This window comes from Oncorhynchus kisutch, linkage group LG7 (assembly GCF_002021735.2).
Source record: "Oncorhynchus kisutch isolate 150728-3 linkage group LG7, Okis_V2, whole genome shotgun sequence".
Lineage (NCBI taxonomy): Eukaryota > Metazoa > Chordata > Actinopteri > Salmoniformes > Salmonidae > Oncorhynchus > Oncorhynchus kisutch.
In genome coordinates, this window is record NC_034180.2 from 40,644,088 (window position 1) to 40,668,621 (window position 24,534).

Genomic DNA, 24,534 nt, shown 5'->3' on the forward strand with positions numbered 1-24,534 from the left:
CGAGATAGAGCTGCCTTTCATGATAAAATGGGAAAAAATATATATATAAACAATTAGAGTAATTTCCCCAAATTTGAAACCAGCTACACACAAACTGCGTCTGTGTGTAGCTGGTGTAGATGAGTCAGGCGCAGGACAGCAGATATGAGTAATGTATGCAATTTTACTCAACAATAATCACAATACACGTCAATAAATCCAAGACCACAAATACGGACCGCAATACAATAAACAATCACTCACAAACAAACATGTGGGAACAGAGGGTGGGTGTACAGAACAGCTGGGTGCTAACATTCAAACACAGAGCAAAGAACTGAGGAAAACTAAGGGTTTAAAAACAATCAAGGGAAACGAGGCACAGGTGCAAATAATAACTGGGAACAAGGGAAAACAAAAGGGTCAAAAAGCACAATGGGGACATCTAGTGACCAAAACCGGAACAACCCTGGCCAAATCCTGACAAGTAATTGGGGGATTGAAACCAGGTGTGTAAGACAAAGACAAAAGAAATGGAAAATGAAAAGTGGATTGGCGATGGCTAGAAGGCCTGTGATGTCGACCCCCCGAACCCCGCCCGAACAAGGAGAGGGACCGACTTCGGCGGAAGCACAGGGCAATCCGGATGGAGACGGTGGAACTCCCGCAGCAACGAAGGGTCCAAGACGTCCTCCACCGGCACCCAGCATCTCTCCTCCAGACCATACCCCTCCCACTCCACGAGGTACTTAAGGCCCCTCACCCAACGCCTCGAGTCCAGGATGGCTCGAACAGCATACGCTGGGGCCCCCTCGATGTCCAGAGGGGAGAAGGAACCTCCCGCACCGCAGACTCCTGGAGTGGACCAACCACCATCGGCCTGAGGAGAGACACATGGAACGAGAGATTAATACGGTAATCTGGGGGAAGCTGTAACCTGTAGCATACCTCGTTCAGTCTCCTCAGGACTTTGAATGGCCCCACAAACTGCGGGCCCAGCTTCCGACAGGGCAAGCAGAGGGGCAGGTTTTGGGTCGAGAGCCAGACCCGGTCCCCTGGTGCGAACACCGGGGCCTCACTGCGGTGGCGGGCGGCGTTCGCCTTCTGCCGCCTCATGGCCCATTGCAGGTGCACATGGGCGGCGTCCCAGGTCTCCTCCGAGCGCTTAAACCATTAGTCCACCTCAGGGGCCTCGATCTGGCTCTGATGCCAAGGTGCCAGAACTGGCTGATACCCCAGTACGCACTGGAAGGGGGAGAGGTTAGTGGAGGAGTGGCGGAGTGAGTTTTGGGCCAACTCTGCCCAGGGGATGAACGCCAGCCACTCCCCTGGACGGTCCTGGCAATATGACTGCAGAAACCTACCCACATCCTGGTTTACTCTCTGCACCTGCCCGTTACTCTCAGGGTGAAAACCTGAGGTGAGGCTGACAGAGACCCCCAGACGTTCCATGAACGCCCTCCAGAACCTGGACGTGAACTGGGGACCCCGATCAGATACTATGTTCCTCAGGCACCCCGTAGTGCCGGAAGACGTGAGTGAACAGAGTCTCCGCAGTTTGTAGGCCCTAGGGAGACCGGGCAAAGGGAGGAGACGGCAGGACTTAGAAAACCGATCCACAACGACCAGGATCGTGGTGTTGCCCTGTGAGGGAGGAAGATCCGTCAGGAAGTCCACCGACAGGTGCGACCACAGCCGTTGTGGAACGGTTAGGGTTTGTAACTTCCCTCTGGGCAGGTGCCTAGGAGCCTTGCACTGGGCACACACCGAGCAGGAGGAAACATAAACCCTCACGTCCTTGGCCAAGGTGGACCACCAGTACTTCCCACTAAGACAGCGCACTGTCCGACCGATGCCCGGATGACCAGAGGAGGGTGACATGTGGGCCCAATAGATCAACCGGTCGCGGACAGCAGACGGAACGTACAGACGCCCAGCTGGACACTGTAGAGGAGTGGGCTCTGTACGTAACGCCCACTCGATGTCCGCATCCAGCTCCCACACTACCGGTGCCACCAGGCAAGAGGCCGGGAGTATGGGAGTGTGGTCCATGGACCGCTCCTCTGTGTCATACAGCCGGGACAGTGCGTCTACCTTAGCATTCTGGGAACCTGGTCTGTAGGACAGGGTGAACACAAAACAGGTAAAAAACATGGCCCACCTTGCCTGGCGAGGGTTCAGTCTCCTCGCCACCCGGATGTGCTCCAGATTGCGGTGGTCAGTCCAGGTGTGAAAAGGGTGTCTCTCGCCCCCTCAAGCCAATGTCTCCACGCCTTCAGAGCCTTGACGACAGCCAACAACTCCCGGTCCCCCACATCATAGTTTTGCTCAGCCGGGTTGAGCTTCTTTGAAAAGAAGGCACAGGGGTGGAGCTTCGGTGGCGTACCCGATCGCTGAGAGAGCATGGCTCCTATCCCAGCCTCGGACGCGTCCACCTCCACTATGAACGCCAAATAGGGATCCGGGTGGGCCAGTACGGGAGCCGAGGTAAACAGAGCCCTCAGATGACCAAAGGCCCTGTCCGCCCCAGCTGACCACTGCAGTCGCACCGGGCCCCCCTTCAGCAGTGACGTAATGGGAGCCGCTACCTGACCAAAACCCCGGATAAACCTCCGGTAGTAGTTGGCAAACCCTAGGAACCGCTGCACTTCCTTTACCGTGGTGGGAGTCGGCCAATTACGCACGGCTGAAATGTGGTCACTCTCCATCTCCACCCCTGACGTGAAATTGCGGCACCCTAGGAAGGAGATGGACTGTTGAAAGAACAGACATTTCTCAGCCTTGACGTACAGGTCATGCTCCAACAGTCAACCAAGCACCCTGCGTACTAGGGACACATGCTCGGCTCGTGTAGCGGAGTATATCAGAATGTCATCGATATACACCACTACACCCTGCCCTGCAGGTCCCGGAAAATCTCATCTACAAAGGTCTGGAAGACGGAGGGAACATTCATCAACCCGTACGGCATGACGAGGTACTCATAGTGCCCTGAGGTGGTTCTAAATCCCGTCTTCCACTCGTCCCCCTCCCGGATACGCGGCAGGCAGCAGGTAGCTGTACCTCACAGTGATCTGATTGATACCTCTATAGTCAAAACACGGGCACAGACCTCCATCCTTCTTCTTCACAGAAAAGAAACTCGAGGAGGCAGGTGAAGTGGAGGACAGAATGTATCCCTGTCCCAGGGATTCGGAGACATATGTTTCCATAGCCGCCGTCTCCTCCTGTGACAGAGGATACACGTGACTCCTGGGAAGCGCAGCGTCTACCATGAGATTTATCGCACAATCCCCCCGTCAAAGGGGTGGTAATTGAGTTGCCTTCTTCTTAGGCGAGAGCCAAATCGGCATATTCTGAGGGGATGCGCACGATGGAGACCTGGTCTGGTCTTTCCACCGTAGTCGCACCGATGGACACCCCTACACACCTCCCTGAGCACTTTCGTGACCACCCCTTGAGAGCCCTGTTACCATGAAATAGTGGGGTCATGACAGGCCAACCAGGGTAGGCCCAGCTCCGCGGGAAACGCAGGAGAATCAATAAGGAAGAGACTGATTCTCTCCTTGTGACCCTCCTGCATAACCATGTCAAGTGGAGCGGTGGCCTCCCTAATCAGCCCTGACCCTAATGGTCGACTATCTAGGGCATGCACAGGGAAGGGCATATCCACAGGAACAATGGGGATCCCTAAACTATGGGCAAATGAACGGTCAATAAAATTCCCACCTGCGCCTGAATCTACGAGCGCCTTATGCTGGGAATGCAGGGAAAACTCAGGAAATGTAATAAACACATACATGTAAGCAACAGGGGGCTCTGGGTGAGCCTGGTGCCGACTCACCTGGGGTGACACGATAGTGCTCTGCCTGTTGCCTCGACTCCCTGAGGGACCCCTCCAGCACCAACCAGCAGTGTGCCCTCTGCGGCCACAGATGGTGCAGGGAATGGCCCCTCCTCCGGTTGCCCTAATCACACCACCTCCCAGCTCCATGGGCGTCGGAGCGGAGTTGCTGGGGGATGGAACTGACAGGCCCCGATCCGGGGGGAACGTACCATGCTGCGCTTTGGTCCGATCCTTGCGACTCCTCGCCAGAAGAAGAGGACGAGCGTTACAAATAATCACAATACACGTGAATAAATCCAAGGCCACAAATAATGAACAAGTAATTGGGGAATTGAAACCAGGTGTGTAAGACAAAGTCAAGGACAAAATGAAAAGTGGATCAGCGATGGCTAGAAGGCCGGTGACGTCGACCGCTGAACGCCGCCCAAACAAGGAGAGGGACCGACTTCGGCGGAAGTCGTGACAAAACCCTAATTCAAGGTTTCAGACCTCTAATGAGAATAGGCTACCCATCCTGTTGGGGGAGGAATCAGAGAGCTGTGGGTTGGCAGTGCACTAGATGGCTGCCTACCATAAGATGAGTGACAGTGTCTGACAGACCAACCAACCTGCATGTTCTCTATGCCATTATTATTGTCTATTGTATGGTTATTTTTACTCTTGATTATTATTTTTTATGATAAAGTTGAAAATCTTTAGTATTATTGTTATTTTAATTATGTTAATATTGTCAATTAATAACTTACATGAAATTTCCAAAGTACGCTTTTGCAATATGTACATTGTTATGTGATGTCAATAAAGCAATTTGAATTGAAAGCAATTTGAATTGAATTGAAATTGAGAGAGTGAGAGAGAGAAAAAGAGAGAGAGGGAGAAAGAGGGGATAAGAGGGAGGGAGGCGGCCGGGTAGCTTGCTCAGTTGTCACACTTTAGCATTCCTTTGCTTGTGTGTTGGCAGGATTCCTGATAACCCTGTGGGAATTTTTTGATTCAGTGATACATTATATTTCTGCCTCTGTAACTAATCGTGGGCAGAACAGCCCCGGCCCACATTCCACTGCCTCCATTAGCATGTAAAGTCCTAGATCTGTCAATTTGATGAATACTGTATGTCTCTTTGACTCTACCTCATACAGTAATCACTATCAACGACTTTATACTTCAAAATCCATCCTCTAATGACTAGAAAGCATTGCTTATTTTCTCTCTTCTCTTTCTCTACAGACATCCCCTCTCTCCTTCTACCGGTCTCTTTGTAGTGTGGAATTTCTCTTTCTCACTCACACTAATTTTATGTCTATCCATCCTCTCGCTTGCCTCCTTTTTGCTTTGTAGTATATCTCGCAATCTCTTCCACTCTCTCTCTCTCTCTTTCTCTCCATTTTCTCTCTCATTCTGTTTTCCCTTTCTCTCCCTGTCCTCATTAGAAAGGCTGGTACAGTAGTAACATTAAAAAGGCTTGTCTGTGTTCATAAAGACATGCTTCTGTGTGTTCATAAAGACATGCTTCTGTGTGTTCATAAAGACATGCTTCTGTGTGTTCATAAAGACATGCTTCTGTGTGTTCATAAAGACATGCTTCTGTGTGTTCATAAAGACATGCTTCTGTGTGTTCATAAAGACATGCTTCTGGTGTGTTCATAAAGACAATCTTCTGTGTGTTCATAAAGACATGCTTCTGGTGTGTTCATAAAGACATGCTTCTGTGTGTTCATAAAGACATGCTTCTGTGTGTTCATAAAGACATGCTTCTGTGTGTGTTCATAAAGACATGCTTCTGGTGTGTTCATAAAGACATGCTTCTGTGTGTTCATAAAGACAATCTTCTGGTATGTTCATAAAGACATGCTTCTGTGTGTTCATAAAGACATGCTTCTGTGTGTTCATAAAGACATGCTTCTGGTGTGTTCATAAAGACATGCTTCTGGTGTGTTCATAAAGATAATCTTCTGTGTGTTCATAATGACATGCTTCTGTGTGTTCATAAAGACAATCTTCTGGTGTGTTCATAAAGACATGCTTCTGTGTGTTCATAAATACATGCTTCTGTGTGTTCATAAAGACATGCTTCTGGTGTGTTCATAAAGACAATCTTCTGTGTGTTCATAATGACATGCTTCTGTGTGTTCATAAAGACAATCTTCTGGTGTGTTCATAAAGACCTGCTTCTGGTGTGTTCATAATGACATGCTTCTGTGTGTTCATAAAGACATGCTTCTGGTGTGTTCATAAAGACAATCTTCTGTGTGTTCATAATGACATGCTTCTGTGTGTTCATAAAGACAATCTTCTGTGTGTTCATAAAGACATGCTTCTGTGTGTTCATAAAGACATGCTTCCGTGTGTTCATAAAGACATGCTTCTGGTGTGTTCATAAAGACATGCTTCTGTGTGTTCATAAAGACATTCTTCTGTGTGTTCATAAAGACATGCTTCTGTGTGTTCATAAAGACATGCTTCTGTGTGTTCATAAAGACATGCTTCTGGTGTGTTCATAAAGACATGCTTCTGCAGGCACATGAGGCAGCTGCTGACGCTAGCTGAAAATAGACCCTCAGAACACTCAGCACTCTAACGGCACTCTACCTCCCCCCCAGCCCCCAACACACACACACAGACATGCACACACTGCGCTCACACATACACACACACACACAAACACACACACAGGCAAGCACGCACTGCGCACACAAACACACACACACAGACACGCACACACTGCGCTCACACACGCACACACTGCGCTCACACACACAGACACACATACACACACACACACACACACACACACACACACACACACACAGGCAAGCACGCACTGCGCACACAAACACACACACACACATAAACGGGCACACACACACACACATACACCAGGCCTGCTGGCTATCGGCTACTAAGAGAGAGAACAGGAGAGAGATGAAGAGGGAGAGGATGGGGGATGGGGGTGCTAGAGAGGATGGGGAGAGGAGAGGATAGAGGGGGCTAGGAGGGGAAAAGGAGGGGGAGTAGGTGAGCTGAAGGGGGAGATGACAACAAGTAAGAGACATATTTTAAGGACGGGTGACTTTCACCTCCAGAGAGGGATGCGCCCCTAGGCACTCATTGGGATGATGGTGGGAGGGGGAGGGGATGTGCTCCAGTTAGTTTGCTCAAAATGTGTCAAAATAAAACATGAATGTGTAGTCTACACAATCCAGAGTTTGTTAACTGTGTGTGTTCGCAGCAGATTTTTCCCAACTCTCACACTCTCCACACAAAATCCCCAGGACGAGTAACAACACAACAGATAACACTGTGTTTCCTCCTCTCATCAGATCACAGCCAGGGGGTTTGCCCCGCTGCTACAGTTTGCCTACACAGCCAAACTGGTTCTGAGCAGAGAGAACATCCATGAAGTGATCCGCTGTGCTGACTTCCTGGGCGTTCACAACCTAGAAGACTCCTGCTTCCGCTTTCTACAGGCCCAGCTGCATAGCGACACGACTGATCACAACAATGGCCTTTGTCGCAAGGAGCTGTCGCTGTCGGCGCACACAGATGACCTCATCACGGAGGAGGATGGTGACGGTGGTGGTTCCACGTCGTCCGAGACCCCCAGAGTGACGTCATCCTCTGCGACGAGGTGGCGACCCAATCACTCAACCCTCATGCCCCTCACCAGCAGCCTGACCTCTGACCTCCCACAATGCCCCAAATACAGGAAGTACCAGCAGGCCTGCGCCAAGCACAACGGAGAGAACGAGGACGATGATAGCATCACCTCGGCCGCCTCGTCACTATGCCATGACTCAGCCTCCCCAGGCCGCTCAGAGACCAGCAGCACCCACCAAGGGGCACAACCCCTTTCCCCCTCCAGAATCAAAGAGGAGCCCCGCTCCGTGGGCGAGGGAGAGGAGAGCCCCCCAGGACTGTCAGAGGATAGCCAGAATGTCCTGGAGATGGAGTTGGAGGGGAGGCCGGAGCCCTCAGCGCATCCCCCCAGCAGAGGTTCTCCATCTTGCCTGCACCTCCAGAGGGGCCTCCTGGATCTCAACAACCCAGCCAGCACCCTACCTTCCACTCCTCTCACCCAGCAGCTACTGACCAACAGACTCTCACTAGCCCATAACAGGGACAGAGACAGGGAGGCATCTCAGGGGGAGGGTGGAAGGGACCTCAGGGCGGAGTCTGCAGAGACAGTGGGATCTTCTGTTGGAGACATAGAGGGGGTAGTAGAGGACATGGCAATGAAGCCCCTTGTCTCAGACAGAGTCAGCAAACGGGAAGTAGAGTTGGATCGCCGCAGCAGCGTCATTTTCTCCTCCGGGGCATGTGACCATCTGGGAACACCATCTCAATCCTACTCTGACCGGAAGTCTCTGGAAAAAGATCTGTTGGAGATCACCTCGAAATCCCTGTGGACAGGTGTTAGTCAGTCTCTCCCCTTCCACCAGACATACTCTCCCCTACCCTCCTCCACCACCTCCTCCACGGCCCTCCAGGACCCCCTGCCGACTATGGCCTGCCGACCGCGGCCCACCACCAGCTGCCCTCTGCCCATAAAGATCTCCTCCTGCTCCCCTGCCTGCGAGCCACGCACACGCATCTCCAGCTCCTGCTCATCTTTCTCCTACCTGGAGGACGGTGGCAGTGGGGACTCGCCCTCCAGCCTGCCCCAGTTTGAGTTCTCCTCTTCCCCATGCTCTGTATCGGGCTCAGGCTTGGCTCGCTGCCTGGTGGGGGAGCAGAGGAAGCACAGTGGGATGGTGGTAGGGGAAGCCATATTCTCTCAGGGCCGCACCAAGATCAAGTGTGAACGGTCGTATGGGGCCAACTCCAGTGATGAATCCGGGTCCTTCTCAGAGGGAGACAGTGAGTCTGGCCCTGCCAGAGAGCCAGGTCCCGAAGTCAGTATAATTTATCTATCTATACTACATATTGAAATTGTGATTTGTGCTATTCAAAATGGGTTTTGCCAACATCTAAAATTGCTCTGACAAAATGTTACTACGTCAGAGAGATACCACGCGGTTAGTGCTATGGCTGGGAAGATGAACTGTGTTGTAATAATTATGTTTTGATGGTTGTCAGAGTTACTTCTGAAAACCAAAAGGGATAAATATCTGAACAAATAGCTAGGACCAGTCCTCTTAATGAACTGCTCAACAAGCAGTGATGAAGACATAAGACAGAGAGAGCGAGAGAGCGACAGGGAATTGAATAGACTAGTTAACTGTACAGTATATGACATCTGTTGTTCTGGGGAAGAAGAGCCTGGAGAGCTTAGAACAGTAGTAGTCTTAGTCATCTGTGAGATTTCTGTTTGACAAAATGTCTGGATGCTATTCACCTCTAAAGCTATAGTCATGGCCAGTCCATTGCACACACCATCCATCCATACATCCCTCCCCTATTCACAGCCTAAAGCCTCTAAGGATAAGACCTTGATTTCAAAGTCTTTGTTTACTTTAAGAGAACCGCAGGGATTGCCATGGCAATGCTTAAGCGCCCACTCCATCTCTCATGTTGCTGTGTGGAGAGAAATTAGACGATTCTTCTTGTGCTACACTGTGGGCTGATGTCTGTCGTTCAGAGGCTCTGAGAGACTCACACGCAATCAGCAGCGTCTTCTATTAACTAATCTATATCAGCTTTATTTCAGAACCAATGGTGAGTCAGTGAGAGACAGGCTGGTGGAACGGTGTGAGTGGGAAAGAGATTGATGTAATACAATGAATGACTTCTGAAAATACACAAACAGTGATAGACAGAATCATTGAGTTTTTCACCACAGCTGTTTTTAGATGAATGGAAGGCAGTGGATATAATGCTCAGGTAGGTAGAGTTCCGTAGAGGTGCCATTTTTTTATTGAATTGCATTTAGTTCATAATGAGGGTTAATGCTTTCCCGATTTTTCTCTCTCAAGTCAGAAAAGGAGCTGAAATGTGTGTGTGCGTGCGTGTGTGTGTGTTTGTGTGTCTCCATATGCTCATAGCAGTTCACAGCGCTGACACTTGGTTCAGACAGAACGGACAGGTGTCCCTGTACCCTCCACCATCTGGCACCCTCCCCCAGTTTAGACCCTCCTAACTGGGACAGTGCGCTAGCCAAGCCCCCTGCCTGGAGACAGGGCCAGAACCTGGCCCATATAATATGCACGCACACACACACACACACACACACACACACACACACACACACACACACAGACACACACACACACACACACACACACACACACACACACACACACACACACACACACACACACACACACACACACACACACACACCAGTTGACACAGATGAGGCCATCATGTCAGTGCTGGCCCACTCACAGAGCAGAGTAATGAACTGACTGGAGGGATGTAGAGTTAAAAAGAGAAACCAGAACAATAGAGAGAGAGAAGAGAGGGAGAGAGAGACACACAGAGATACAGAGAAGGCCCCCCAAGATCACAGCTGAAACAGAGCACTCCCTCAGTCCCCTGCCTCTACCCAACTCTCTGTGAGACACATGGCAGAAAGTCACACAGCATATACTCACCCATTATTAAACACTGAATGATAGCACTTTAAAATGGGAACATCATGCAGACGATGAGGAGTTCCTTATGACATAAACTGAGAACTTTATTGTATCTCAAACATCAATTTCAGAACATCAGTCAGTCATCAGTTTCTGTCAATTGTAAGTAAATTAATCATTTTGTCCCACAGTTATTGTCTATTACACTGTAAGCAATTGATTTCAAATAAGACTTTTATCTCCCTCACCAACTTCAAACATCTGCTATCTAAGCAGCTAACCGATCGCTGCAGCTGTACATAGTCTATCGGTAAATAGCCCACCCATTTTTACCTACCTCATCCCCATACTGTTTTTATTTATTTACTTTTCTGCTCTTTTGCACACCAATATCTCTACCTGTACATGACCATCTGATCATTTATCACTCCAGTGTTAATCTGCAAAATTGTAATTATTCGCCTACCTCCTCATGCCTTTTGCACACAATGTATATAGACTCCCCTTTTTTTTCTACTGTTAATTGTTTACTCCATGTGTAACTCTGTGTTGTCTGTTCACACTGCTATGCTTTATCTTGGCCAGGTCGCAGTTGCAAATGAGAACTTGTTCTCAACTAGCCTACCTGGTTAAATAAAGGTGAAATAAAATAAATAAATAAAATATTTTTAAAAAGTGGAGTACCATGCACAGGCTATGACCATCTATTAGAGGTAGAATAACAGTGCCATCTAGTGGGCAGGGTGGGTACAACTGTGTGAGATGGATGCTATCTGGGGAAGTTGAGTAATGAGAGCAGAGGACAAATGTCCATTGCTTGCTGTATCATGGACAAGAAAGTTGTTTTGAATTGTATTGTATTGTATTGTATTGTACACCAGGTAGAAACTACTGTATATCCCTAATGCATTCCTCTGTGTTTTGTTAAGGTCAAACTTCCCTTCCCGGTGGATCAGATCACCAATCTTCCGCGTAATGACTTCCAGATCATGATAAAGATGCACAAACTGACCTCAGAGCAGCTGGAGTTCATCCACGACATCCGGCGGCGCAGTAAGAACCGCATCGCCGCCCAGCGCTGCCGCAAGAGAAAGCTGGACTGCATCCAGAACCTGGAGGTGGAGATACACAGACTGGTACATACACTGTTTTAATGGTCCTGTGTGGCTCAGTTGGTAGCATGGAGTTTGCAATGCCAGGGTTGTGGGTTCAACTCCTACGGGGGACTAATATGAAAATGCATGCACTCACTACTTACTGTAAGTCGCTCTAGATAAGTCTGCTAAATGACTAAAATGTAAATGTTAAGACGCAGGTCTACTTATATTTATTTATTTTATTTCACCTTTATTTAACCAGGTAGGCAAGTTGAGAACAAGTTCTCATTTACAATTGCGACCTGGCCAAGATAAAGCAAAGCAGTTTGACACATACAACGACACAGAGTTACACATGGAGTAAAACAAACATACAGTCAATAATACAGTATAAACAAGTCTATATACGATGTGAGCAAATGAGGTGAGATAAGGGAGGCAAAGGCAAAAAAAGGCCATGGTGGCAAAGTAAATACAATATAGCAAGTAAAACACTGGAATGGTAGATTTGCAGTGGAAGAATGTGCAAAGTAGAAATAAAAATAATGGGGTGCAAAGGAGCAAAATAAATTAATTAATTAAATACAGTAGGGAAAGAGGTAGTTGTTTGGGCTACATTATAGGTGGGCTATGTACAGGTGCAGTAATCTGAGCTGCTCTGATAGTTGGTGCTTAAAGCTAGTGAGGGAGATAAGTGTTTCCAGTTTCAGAGATTTGTGTAGTTCGTTCCAGTCATTGGCAGCAGAGAACTGGAAGGAGAGGCGGCCAAAGAAAGAATATAATTACTTATTATACAATGAAAAGTTAAATCTCTACTGTTAGCATTTGTAGTACTGTCAGTTTTTTTTAAAAGAAGGTTTTATTTGTGTTTCCTTATGCATGTGGCTGTCTGTGTTTGTGGTTATGTACTGTGTACATATGGATTCTCTATGTGTGTATTCAATGTTTGTAAGCTGTGTGTGTATTCAATGTGTGTAAGCTATGTGTGTATTCAATATGTGTAAGCTGTATGTGTATTCAATGTGTGTAAGCTATGTGTGTATTCAATGTGTGTACGGTGTGTGTATTCAATGTGTGTAAGCTATGTTTGTATTCAATGTGTGTAAGCTGTGTGTGTATTCAATATGTGTAAGCTGTATGTGTATTCAATGTGTGTAAGCTATGTGTGTATTCAATGTGTGTACGGTGTGTGTATTCAATGTCTGTAAGCTACTGTATGTGTGTATTCAATGTGTGTATTTAATGTGTGTAAGCTGTGTGTGTATTCAATGTGTGTAAGCTATGTGTGTATTCAATGTGTGTAAGCTGTGTGTGTATTCAATATGTGTAAGCTATGTGTGTATTCAATGTGTGTAAGCTATGTGTGTATTCAATGTGTGTAAGCTATGTGTGTATTCAATGTGTGTACGGTGTGTGTATTCAATATGTGTAAGCTGTATGTGTATTCAATGTGTGTAAGCTATGTGTGTATTCAATGTGTGTAAGCTATGTGTGTATTCAATGTGTGTACGGTGTGTGTATTCAATATGTGTAAGCTGTATGTGTATTCAATGTGTGTAAGCTATGTGTGTATTCAATATGTGTACGGTGTGTGTATTCAATGTCTGTAAGCTATGTGTGTATTCAATGTGTGTAAGCTATGTGTTTATTCAATATGTGTAAGCTGTATGTGTATTCAATGTGTGTAAGCTATGTGTGTATTCAATGTGTGTAAGCTATGTGTGTATTCAATGTGTGTACGGTGTGTGTATTCAATGTGTGTAAGCTATGTGTGTATTCAATGTGTGTACGGTGTGTGTATTCAATGTGTGTAAGCTATGTGTGTATTCAATGTGTGTAAGCTGTGTGTGTATTCAATGTGTGTATGCTGTATGTGTATTCAATATGTGTAAGCTATGTGTGTATTCAATGTGTGTACGGTGTGTGTATTCAATGTCTGTAAGCTACTGTATGTGTGTATTCAATGTGTGTATTTAATGTGTGTAAGCTGTGTGTGTATTCAATGTGTGTAAGGTGTTTGTGTATTCTCAGTGTACCCATAACAGTCATGTACTGCATGTGTGTCCTTGCAGGTGCATGACAAGGACAAGCTGCTGAGTGAGAGAAACCAGCTGAAGGTGTGTATGGGTGAGCTATGGCAGAACCTCTCCTACCTGTCCCAGGCTGTGTCCCAGGAGGTGTGCAAAGAGGTTCCCCTGTACCACGAGAAGACCCACGCTCTGCTCCCTACACACAGGTCCAGAGATCCTACTGCCACCACCAACAGCATCTCCATCACGGCCAGCATCGACCTCACCTCCAACCCAGGCTCCCCCACCTCAGAGGGCAGCCATGTCAAGTCCCCCTGCCCCTCTGAAAGCCCCATGGAGAGAGCCGTTGGCGCTGGGCAGGGGCGGCAGGGCAGTGGCGAGATAGATGTGTCTGACCTAGGGCAGGAGGACCCTGAGTCTTCCCTGGAGCCTGGAGCATCTACGGGTGTGTGTAGCCCCACTGTTTCGGTGGATTTCTCTCAGGAGATGACTGAGAAATGTACAACAGGAGAACAGCCCAGACAGGACTGTATCTAGCTAGCAACGGAAAATGAATAGCTAGTAACAGGGTGTGTTTTTGTTATAATGACACACATCTCTACCTTGATATGTAAAACGTTTGAAGTACATTTGTTCTCTGTGTTTTTTAAAGGATGACACTACAGTTGTCTTATCAGCAATACTTTTAAACAGGTATTTTGGAGTTATCGAACTCCATACAACATTGCTCTGGCAGCTCTCTTTCTCTCTCTATTTCTGTCTCTCCCTCCCTCCCTCTCTCCCATCATGGGAGTATAAACTCAGGAATTCCTCTGAATGTTTAATAATGTTCAATAATGTCTCTGTAAAAAGCTATTCATTTCAAATTGTACATCTGAAGAGTTCTTCTATACAGCTGAGAGTAGAATGAACTCTCATATGCAAAGTTTCCTTCAGTTCTAATTTCTCACTTTCTTTTTCCTGCATTGTTTATGTACATTCCTCTTTTGCCTTTAACACACAGTAGCATCTATGGTGAAAGAAAGGAATCAACATACTGTAGCTAAAGAAGAAATAGAAGAAAAACTAAATCGTATTGCACCGTTCAGCACCTTCAAGAGGTAATCTAATTTACACTAACAATGCATTTACACTAGCAAATGCTTTGACATTGGCACTTAGAAATGAAAAACTCCCAAGTCAATTATATTCAACAAATATAAATGTGTCAAAGACTAACATTCTTATCTAAACCATATTGCTATTTTAGGGGTAGAAATGTACTGTCCTACATGTGGTGAAAATGTAATCTTTTGTTCTGAGGTTATTTCCCATTACATTTAGTGTAAATCAGATGTATTAAAGAATTGGGGTGTAAGTGGAAGTCACCACATATTCCTGGTTTGATAATCCTTAAATATAAGAGTGCAATTTATCCTCTAAACTTGTCCAGTATTCCTAATGGTGTATTATCAAGTGAAATGTTGAATACTAATTCAAAGAGATGCTTAGATAGTTGGTCCATGATAATGCCAAATTATTCCATTGTGGAAGATCGTTCTGTAGCATGTGTCACGGTTAGATTAGTGGTTTCTTTGTTTTCTCTAGGAACTTTCCAATGTCACATTCTGGGAATTTCAATTGATATCTTTTAGTTTTTTTCAAAGTATAAAGTACCAATGACAGAGCTCCACAGAATGTACTGTTACTCTGAGTACACTGAATATACCGATCACCCCATTTTGATATTTTTGAATTTGATAAATAAATATAAACATGTTCAGTTATTTATTTTGGCAATGTTTCTGTGGGGATGATTTGTTGGCACAAAATGTAGGCCTGTAAATTTCCTAACATTGATTCTTGTGATTTTTAATGGTTGTTGTTTTTACTGACAATTTGGATGAAAGACATGTCTTTTGTGTTTTATGATTCACAATGTCCTTATTTAGTACAAATTAAGCAAACGTTTAAAGAGGTAAGTGTTTACAAAAGTCTGTGTAACATGTTTGTGTTTTTTAAGGATTTTTCCATGACAAGAGACTTTGCATCATTGGATTGATAAGTTTGGGTTTTTAACTGTTTTTAAAATGGAACACTAGGGTTCACACAAGATTTTAAACATATGTTTGACAAATGCAGCTCCAAGTCTTGCCTTAGAGGTTTCAAAGGCCAAACTCACATGAAAGGGAAGGTGTCAATTTAAAACCATACTGTGGAAAAATAATGTTCTGTCCATACCATGAAAGAAATGACTGATTTCAGTACAACCACAATGTTTACTTGTTGGGGAAAAAACGTAATCGCAAAATCTCTTAATGTGCATTAACAATGTTATTTTTCCACGGTGCAGGTTTGATTGAATCCCATCCTGAGTGTATGCAGAGGTTATGCCTCATGAACATTATGGACTCTTACACTTATCTACCTTCAATTCTGCATACCTCTCATTTTGGGTCAAGGACTGTACAGTTGGAATACGTTGTGTGTGGTTTTGTTTCTATGGTTATTATTGTATTTGTAGATTTTTGGTGAGATATTTTTTATGTGTAATTTGAGTAAACTGCAAGACGACAGATATCAGCTGTTTCACTTTGCCCTTTTTAGCTTATAATGTTCAAATTGCTTGAGTTCGTCATATTGTAAATATTATGTAACTGTTGTTTTTGTTAATTTGACATGCAAATGTTTTGGAAGAAAACTTTTTGTCAAGACGCAATTTCTGTTTATGGATTAAAACAAATAGCATGCGCCAATTCTTTGTATATTTTTTACTGTAAAATTATGATATAAAAAAAAATAACCCATCAAAGACGATGACAAAAAGTGATTTTCAGTTTTAGTAAATAAGCATTTAATGTCATGAATTAAGATTGTATATCAAACAACTACACACTCATAAGAATCTATTGTTGAATGTTTCACTTCAAAAAGTTCTAACTAAATAATAGGTTTATAAAATTGAATGCTCTATATAAGCATATAAAAGTTTTTCCAGGGACAAGATGACATTTTCCATGGTTTGCATACTCACCAACATTCATTTATCACAAAAATTTTAAGTGCTCACACGTTCCTCTGGATGTGCACAATCATTTTCCCTTTCTGCCACAATCAACCACATACAATGTCACTCATTTGGAGATTGTAGGCATTTTAATGAGGTGCTTTGAATTTAAAATACGCTGGGGAAACAGCACTGCCTATGACCACATGTGACTTGGCATGGGTTGGTGGCTGTTTTTGGCCCAATTAATCTGGATAGCCAATCAATGATGGGCGCAGTGCTATTTATCTCCTGTGTGTTGTTTCACTCGTAGGCAACTCCTGGGTCTATTTTTGCTCTCGTCCCTCTTCACTTTTTCATGATAGAGGAGATGTCCAAGAATACACTCTGAAAGAGAGAGAACATGTGGGATTGAGAGAGGCTAGATAACACATTGACACTTATCATCATGACTTTCTATCTGCAAGATTTCAAAAATATGTATGCAGTCTCTAAAAAAAGGTACCTATTGCAGCTTTACTGGGCAAATCTAGACAAAATATTCACAACGTTAGCATTCCCTGTCTCCCTTCTCTCTTTCACTGTTTCTCTTAGTTACAGTGGTGAAATCATCCCCAACCAGGTCAGATGATGCCTGTCTGTTGGCTCTACTTGCCATTGACATTCTCCTTCCAGGGGGTGGCATCATTGGCATGTCCACCATGTCGCCCAGCTCGGAATCTGAGCTCCGTGGAGAGTTGCTACTGTAATCACTGATGGTGGACATGCTCTCAGAGGGCATACGAGATTTGAAGCTTTGCTTCCTTCCTGGGTTGGGGAAGATGAAGTCGCTGCCCATGGAGTCCCTCCTCTCCTCCTCCAGGTCTGTGTCCCTCAGAGCCAAGCTGGGTCTGTGTGTTGTCATGATGCTGGGTCTGTGCGTTGCCATAGACACTACTTCCATGTGGCTGGGCTGATAGTGGTCTTGGGGGTGTAAGTTGGGGTCCTCATGGATCGACTGGCCCTGCAGGTTCCTGGGCCCACTATCCCCATTCAATACAGCTCCTCTATTGGCTTGAGGCAGCTGGTCCACCATGACGGTGGTTTGTTTCTCTGGGGCTCCCTGGAGGTGCAGGGTCTGGATCATCCCCTGGCTGGGCTCACATTGTTGAAGCTGCTGCTGCTGCTGGTATTGCTGATGAGGCTGGAGGCCAGTGCAGTTGGCAAGATAATGGCCTGGAGCCATGCTGTTGTGCCTGGGCACCTCATGGTTAGGTATGTAGTGGGGAGGTGGGTCCATTGGGTCCAGGTCCTTCTCAGGAATTACTTTGAAGATGGTCTGAGTCAGCGGCCCGTTGTGAGGAGACAGGTTCCTCATCACACACAGATGCTGTATCGTCACATTCTTCTTCAGCTTGTAAATCAAATTGTCATTGTCTGCTGGGTACTTGTCTCCCTTCAGAGTCTGTTTGATTTTCCTGATGCCCAGGTGGGAAATCTCCATTAGGTTCAGGAAGAGAGACACTCCGGCGATGACGATCATGAACACCATGAACACTGTTTTCTCCGTGGGCCTGGACACGTAACAGTCCACACTGTTGGGGCAAGGCATTCTCTCGCATTTATACAAAGGCTCCAGTCCGATGCCATACAGGATATACTGGCCCATGATGAAGCCCACCTCCACCACGGAGCGTGTTAGGATATGGATGACGTACGTCCGCAGCAGGGACCCTCTCAGTGGAGCCTTCTTCACCTTCCTCTGCTCCTCCAGCCTCTTCAACTCCTTCTCAATGCGCTTGTGCTCCTCCACCAGCGCCTCCATCTCCCCCAGCTCTGCCTTCAGCTGGACCTTCCGCCGGTGCCTCTCCTTCTCCAGGGCGCGCAGGCGGTAGAGCGCGTGGCCCATGTAGACGAGAGAGGGTGAGGACACGAAGATGACCTGCAGGACCCAAAAGCGGATGAGGGAGATGGGGAAGGCCTGGTCGTAACAGACGGTCTTGCAGCCCGGCTGGTCCGTGTTGCAGATGAATTCGCTCTGCTCATCGTTCCACACGTCCTCGGCAGCCACTCCCAGCACCAGCATGCGGAAGATGAGGAGGATGGTGAGCCAGATCTTTCCTACGATGGTGGAGTGGACATGTACTTCCTCCAAGATGCTGCCCAGCAGGTTCCAGTCCCCCATGGTCTCACAGCTCACTGGTCTCTACTGCAACATGTCCTCACACTGGAGAGAGAGAGACCAGAGGGATTTATTATGCATTTATTTTCTGTTCACAGTTAGTTTATAACTACAATTGAAAACATACAATGTTTATAATCATCATGCAATGGATGGCGGGCAGTGGAAGGATAGGGCAGTGGAAGGATAGGGCAGTGGAAGGATAGGGCAGTGGAAGGTCAGCACAGTGGAAGGTCAGGGAAGTGGAATGATAGGGCAGTGGAAGGTGGGGGGGTCAGTGGAATGTCAGGGTAGTGGAAGGTCAGGGCTTGGAAGATGGGGGCAGTGGAAGGTCAGGGCAGTGGAAAGTTAGCCGTTGAAGTTCAGGCAATGGAAGTTCGGGGCAGTGGAAGGTAAGGACAGTGCAAGGTAAGGACAGTCGAAGGTGGGCAGTGGAATGTCAGGGCAGTGGAAAGTCAGGGCAGTGGAAGGTCAGGACAGTGGAAGTTGAGGACAGTGGAAGATCAGGACAGTGGAAGGTCAGGGCAGTGGAAGGTCAGGGCAGTGGAAGATGTGGGCAGTGGAAGGTCAGGGCAGTGGAAGGTCAGGGCAGTGGAAGGTAGGGGGCAGTGGAAGGTAAGGACAGTCGAAGGTGGGCAGTGGAATGTCAGCCATGGAAGGTCGGGGCAGTGGAAGTTCGGGGCAGTGGAATGTCAGGGCAGTGGAAGGTGGGGGCAGTGGAAGGTGGGGGGCAGTGCAGGGTGGGGCAGTAGAAAGTGGGGGGCAGTGCAAGGTGGGGCAGTAGAATGTGGGGGGCAGTGGAAGGTAAGGACAGTCGAAGGTGGGCAGTGGAATGTCAGCCATGGAAGGTCGGGGCAGTGGAATGTCAGGGCAGTGGAAGGTGAGGGGCAGTGGAAGGTCAGGGCAGTGGAAAATCGGGGCAGTGGAAGCTCGGGGCAGTGGAAGTTCAGGGCAGTGGAAGGTCAGGGCAGTGGACGGTGGGGGCAGTGGAAGGTCAGGGCAGTGGACGGTGGGGGCAGTGGAAAGTCAGGGCAGTGGAAGGTGGGGTAGTGGAAGGTCAAGGCAGTGGAAAATCGGGGCAGTGGAAGATCAGGGCAGTGGAAGTTGAGGAGAGTGGAAGATCAGGGCAGTGGAAGTTGAGGAGAGTGGAAGATCAGGGCAGTGGAAGTTGAGGAGAGTGGAAGATCAGGGCAGTGGAAGTTGAGGACAGTGTAAGATCAGGGCAGTGGAAGGTGGGGGCAGTGGAAGGTCAGGGAAGTGGAAGGTGGGGGCAGTGGAAGGTCAGGGCAGTGGAAGGTGGGGGAAGTTCAAGGCCAGGGCAGTGGAAGCAGTGGACGGTGGGGCTTTGGGAGGTGGGGGCAGTGGAAGGTCAGGGCAGTGGAAGATGGGAGCAGTGGAAGTTAGGGACAGTGGAAGGTCAAAGCAGTGGAAGGTGGGGGCAGTGGAAGGTCAGGGCAGCGGAAGGTGGGAGCGGTGGAAGGTCAGGGCAGTGGAAGGTGGGGGCAGTGGAAGGTCAGGGCAGCAGAAGGTGAGGGCAGAGGAAGGTCAAGGCAGTGGAAGATCAGGGAAGTGGAAGGACAGGGAAGTGGAAGGTGGGGGCAGTGAAAGGTCAGGGTAGTGGAAGGTGGAGGCAGTGAAAGGTCAGGGTAGTGGAAGGTGGAGGCAGTGAAAGGTCAGGGTAGTGGAAGGTGAGGGCAGTGAAAGGTCAGGGTAGTGGAAAGTGAGGGCAGTGAAAGGTCAGGGTAGTGGAAGGTGGGGGCAGTGGAAGGTCAGGGTAGTGGAAGGTGGGGCAGTGGAATATCAAGGCAGTGGAAAGTGGGGGCAGTGAAAGGTGGGGGCAGTGAAAGGTCAGGGTAGTGGAAGGTGGGGGCAGTGAAAGGTCAGGGTAGTGGAAGGTGGGGGCAGTGGAAGGTCAGGGCAGTGGAAGGTGGGAGCAGTTGAAGGTAGGGACAGTGGAAGGTCAAAGCAGTGGAAGATCAGGGAAGTGGAAAATCATGGCAGTGGAAGGTGGGGGCAGTGAAAGGTCAGGGTAGTGGAAAGTGGGGGCAGTGAAAGGTGGGGGCAGTGAAAGGTCAGGGTAGTGGAAGGTGGGGGCAGTGAAAGGTCAGGGTAGTGGAAGGTGGGGGCAGTGAAAGGTCAGGGTAGTGGAAGGTCAGGGTAGTGAAAGGTGGGGGCAGTGAACGGTCAGGGAAGTGAAAGGTCAGGGAAGTGAAAGGTCAGGGTAGTGGAAAGTGAGGGCAGTGAAAGGTCAGGGTAGTGGAAAGTGAGGGCAGTGAAAGGTCAGGGTAGTGGATGGTGGGGGCAGTGAAAGGTCAGGGCAGTGGAAGGTCAGGGCAGTGAACGGTCAGGGCAGTGAACGGTCAGGGCAGTGAACGGTCAGGGCAGTGAACGGTCAGGGCAGTGAACGGTCAGGGAAGTGGAAGGTCAGGGTAGTGGAAGGTCGGGGCAGTGGACGGTCAGGGAAGTGGACGGTCAGGGAAGTGGACGGTCAGGGTAGTGGAAGGTCAGGGTAGTCATAGGTCAGGGTAGTTGGCAGTTTTCTACATCGTACTGGCTGCCTACTTTCTTGTTTACAGAATCAGAAGTTAACATATTTTATTTTGATAAGACAACTGCTTTAGAAATCAGCATCATGATGCAGCCAGTAAGAGCAGTATATATATATAAATATATACAGTGGCAAGAAAAAGTATGTGAACCCTTTGGAATTTCCTGGATTTCTGCATAAATTGGTATTCAAATTTTTATCTGAACTTCATTTAAGTCACAACAACAGACAAACATAGTGTGCTAAAACTAATAACACAGAAATTATTGTATTTTTCTTGTCTATATTGAATACATTATTTAAACATTCACAGTGTCGGTTGGAAAAGGTATGTGAACCCCGAGGCTAATGACTTCTCCAAAAGATCATTGGAGTCAGCTAACCTGGAGTCCAATCAATGAGACGAGATTGGAGATGTTGGTTAGAGCTGCCTTGCCCTAAAAAAAAACTCACAAAATTTGAGTTTGCTATTCACAAGAAGCATTGCCTGATGTGAACCATGCCTCGAACAAAAGAAATATCAGAAGACCTACGATTAAGAATTGTTGACTTGCATAAAGCTGGAAAGGTTTACAAAAGCATCTCTAAAAGCTTTGATGTTCATCAGTCCACGGTAAGACAACTTGTCTAGAAATGGAGAAAGTTCAGCACTGTTGCCTCTCCCTAGGAGTAGCCGTCCTGCAAAGATGTTCAATGAGGTTAAGAATAATCCTAGAGTGTCAGCTAAAGACTTACAGAAATCTCTGGAACATGCTAACATCTCTTTTGACGAGTCTACGATGCGTAAAACACTAAACAAGAATGGTGTTCATGGGAGGACACCACGGAAGAAGCCACTGCTGTCCAAAAAGAGCATTGCTGCATGTCTGAAGTTTGCAAAAGTGCACCTGGATGTTCCACAGCGCTACTGACAAAATATTATGTGGAGAGATGAAACTACAGTTGAGTTGTTTGGAAGGAACACACAACACTACGTGTGGAGAAAAAAAGGCACAGCACACCAACATCAAAACCTCATCCCAACTGTGAAGTATGGTGGAGGGAGCATCATGGTTTGGGGCTGCTTTGCTGCCTCAGGGCCTAGACAGCTTGCTATCATCAACAGAAAAATGAATGACCAAATTTATCAAGACATTTTGCAGGAGGATATTAGGCTATCTGTCCGCCAATTGAAGCTCAACAGAAATTGGGTGATGCAACAGGACAACGACCCAAAACACAGAAGTAAATCACCAACAGAATGAATGGGTTCAACAGAAGAAAATAAGTCTTCTGGAGTTCTGACCTCAACCCGATTGAGACGCTGTGGCATGACCTCAAGAGAGCAGTTCACACCAGACATCCCAAGAATATTGCTGAACTGAAACAGTTTTGTAAAGAAGAATGGTCCAAAATTACTCCTGACCATTGTGCAGGTCTGATCCGCAACTACAGAAAACGTTTGGTTGAGGTTATTGCTGCAAAAGGAGGGTCAACCAGTTATTAAATCCATGGGTTCACATACTTTTCCCACCCCGCACTGTGAATGTTTACACAGCGTGTTCAATAAAGACATGAAAACGCATCATTGTTTGTGTGTTATTAGTTTAAGCAGACTGTGTTTGTCTATTGTTGTGACCTAGATGAAGATCAGATCAAATTCTATGACTAATTTATGCAGAAATCCAGGTTTTTCCAAAGGGTTCACATACTTTTTCTTGCCAATATATATATATATTTTTTTTCAATTTCAAAGCAAAGAAAAACAAGCACTTACATATTAATGGTATGGGGTACTTTCTTTGCCTCTCGATGCGAATCATGTTTCCCAATTGGTATGGTTACCCTATGGAGTTTGAGTCCTTTGCACCGGTCCCAAAAGCACATCTCTCTCTGTCAGTCAGTCCGGCACACAGAGTGACTGTTCTGTGTTCTCCTGTGCTGCAGTTGCACACAGGGTTCACAGGATGTGAGGATTGATCTGCCACCGATGGGAGGGACAATGCCCCATGGCACATCTTGCCAGGCAATTGTAAAGTGTTGCCTGCACCGCCATCCCCCTCCCCCGCCAGCTCCCACACCAACCAACAGTGCCAACCCAGCTAGTGCCCTCTAACCACAAACAATACCCCGCTCGCTGGCAGAGCTGATATATTTGTGAATAGTTTTTCTTTCCCACTTCGCCACTTTAGGTATAACAGCAACCCTCCTAATTAGGAGATTCAGGTATTGCCATTTTGAGCCAAAGTTATGTAAGAGCAGCTATCCCTCATATCTGATTATGAGGGATGTATAATCTATCATAATCTAGAATAATCTTTAAAGCCAGACACACTAGTTAAATTATTCATCTCTGGCTTCATATACTGAACAACAATATAAATGCAACATGTAAAGTGTTGGTCCCATGTTTCATAAACTGAAATAAAAGATCCAAGAATTTTTTCATACGCACAAAAAGCTTATTTCTCTCATTTTTTGTGCACAAATTTGTTTACATCCCTGTTAGTGAGCATTTCTTCTTTGCCAAGATAATCCATCCACCTGACAGGTGTGGTATTTCAAGAAGCTGATTAAACAGCATGATCATTACCCAGGTGCACCTTGTTAGGGGGACAATTAAATGCCACTCTAAAATGTGCAGTTTTGTCACACAACACAATGCCACAGATGTCTCATGTTTTGAGGGGGTGTGCAATTGGCATGCAGACTGCAGGAATGTCCTCCAGGGCTGTTGCCAAAGAATTTAATGTAAATTGATCTACAATATGCAGCCTCCAAAGTCATTTTAGAGAATTTGACCATGTGTACGGTGTTGGTGAGAGGTTTTCTGATGTCAACAATGTGAACAGAGCGCCCCATGGTAGCAGTGGGGTCATGGTATGGGCAGGCATAAGCTACAGACAACAAAATACAATTTTATCAATGTCAATTTGAATGCACAGAGATACTGTGACGACATCCTGAGGACCATTGTCGTGCCATTCATCCTCTGCCATCACCTCATGTTTCAGCATGATAATGCACTGCACCATGACGCAAGGACAAAATTCTGTACACGATTCCAGGAAGCTGAAAATGTCCCAGTTCTTCCATGGCCTGAATACTCACCAGACATGTCACCAATTGAGCATGTTTGGGATACTCTGAATCGACGTGTACGGCAGCGTGTTCCAGTTCCCGCCAATATCCTGCAAAACCTCGCACAGCCATTGAGGTGGAGTGGGACAACAGTCCACAGGCCACAATCAACAGCCTGATCAACTCTATGTGAAGGAGATGTCACGCTGCATGAGGCAAATGGTGGTCACACCAGATACGGACTGTTTTCTGATCCACGCCCATACCTTTTTTTTAAGGTATCTGTGACCAACAAATGCATATCTGTATTC

The 24,534-nt window shown here is 46.8% G+C and overlaps 2 protein-coding genes across 3 annotated transcripts in view; one reads left to right on the plus strand and one right to left on the minus strand.

The window, feature by feature from the left end:
- LOC109894617 (transcription regulator protein BACH2) overlaps window positions 1–16,274 on the plus strand; it is a 59,141-nt gene extending 42,867 nt beyond the window's left edge. Inside the window, exons 3-6 of one of the 2 annotated variants that reach the window (XM_031829107.1) lie at window positions 7,147–8,718; window positions 11,271–11,477; window positions 13,511–13,555; window positions 13,675–16,274. In XM_031829107.1, the coding sequence (XP_031684967.1) occupies window positions 7,147–8,718; window positions 11,271–11,477; window positions 13,511–13,555; window positions 13,675–13,794 (1,944 nt within the window). In that variant the 3' untranslated portion in view covers window positions 13,795–16,274. Of the gene's footprint in view, window positions 1–7,146; window positions 8,719–11,270; window positions 11,478–13,510 lie in introns of both variants that reach the window. The other variant, XM_031829106.1, reaches the window with a different exon arrangement.
- Window positions 16,275–16,282: 8 nt separating this feature from the next.
- On the minus strand, window positions 16,283–23,675 carry LOC109893971 (gap junction alpha-10 protein). The gene is made up of 3 exons (XM_020487184.2): window positions 22,920–23,675; window positions 17,110–18,660; window positions 16,283–16,841 (listed from the first exon to the last, which is right to left on the minus strand). The coding sequence occupies exons 2-3, from the start codon at window positions 18,616–18,618 to the stop codon at window positions 16,803–16,805; spliced, it is 1,548 nt and encodes a 515-aa protein (XP_020342773.1). The 5' UTR covers window positions 18,619–18,660; window positions 22,920–23,675; the 3' UTR covers window positions 16,283–16,802.
- Between the last annotated feature and the right edge of the window lie 859 nt (window positions 23,676–24,534).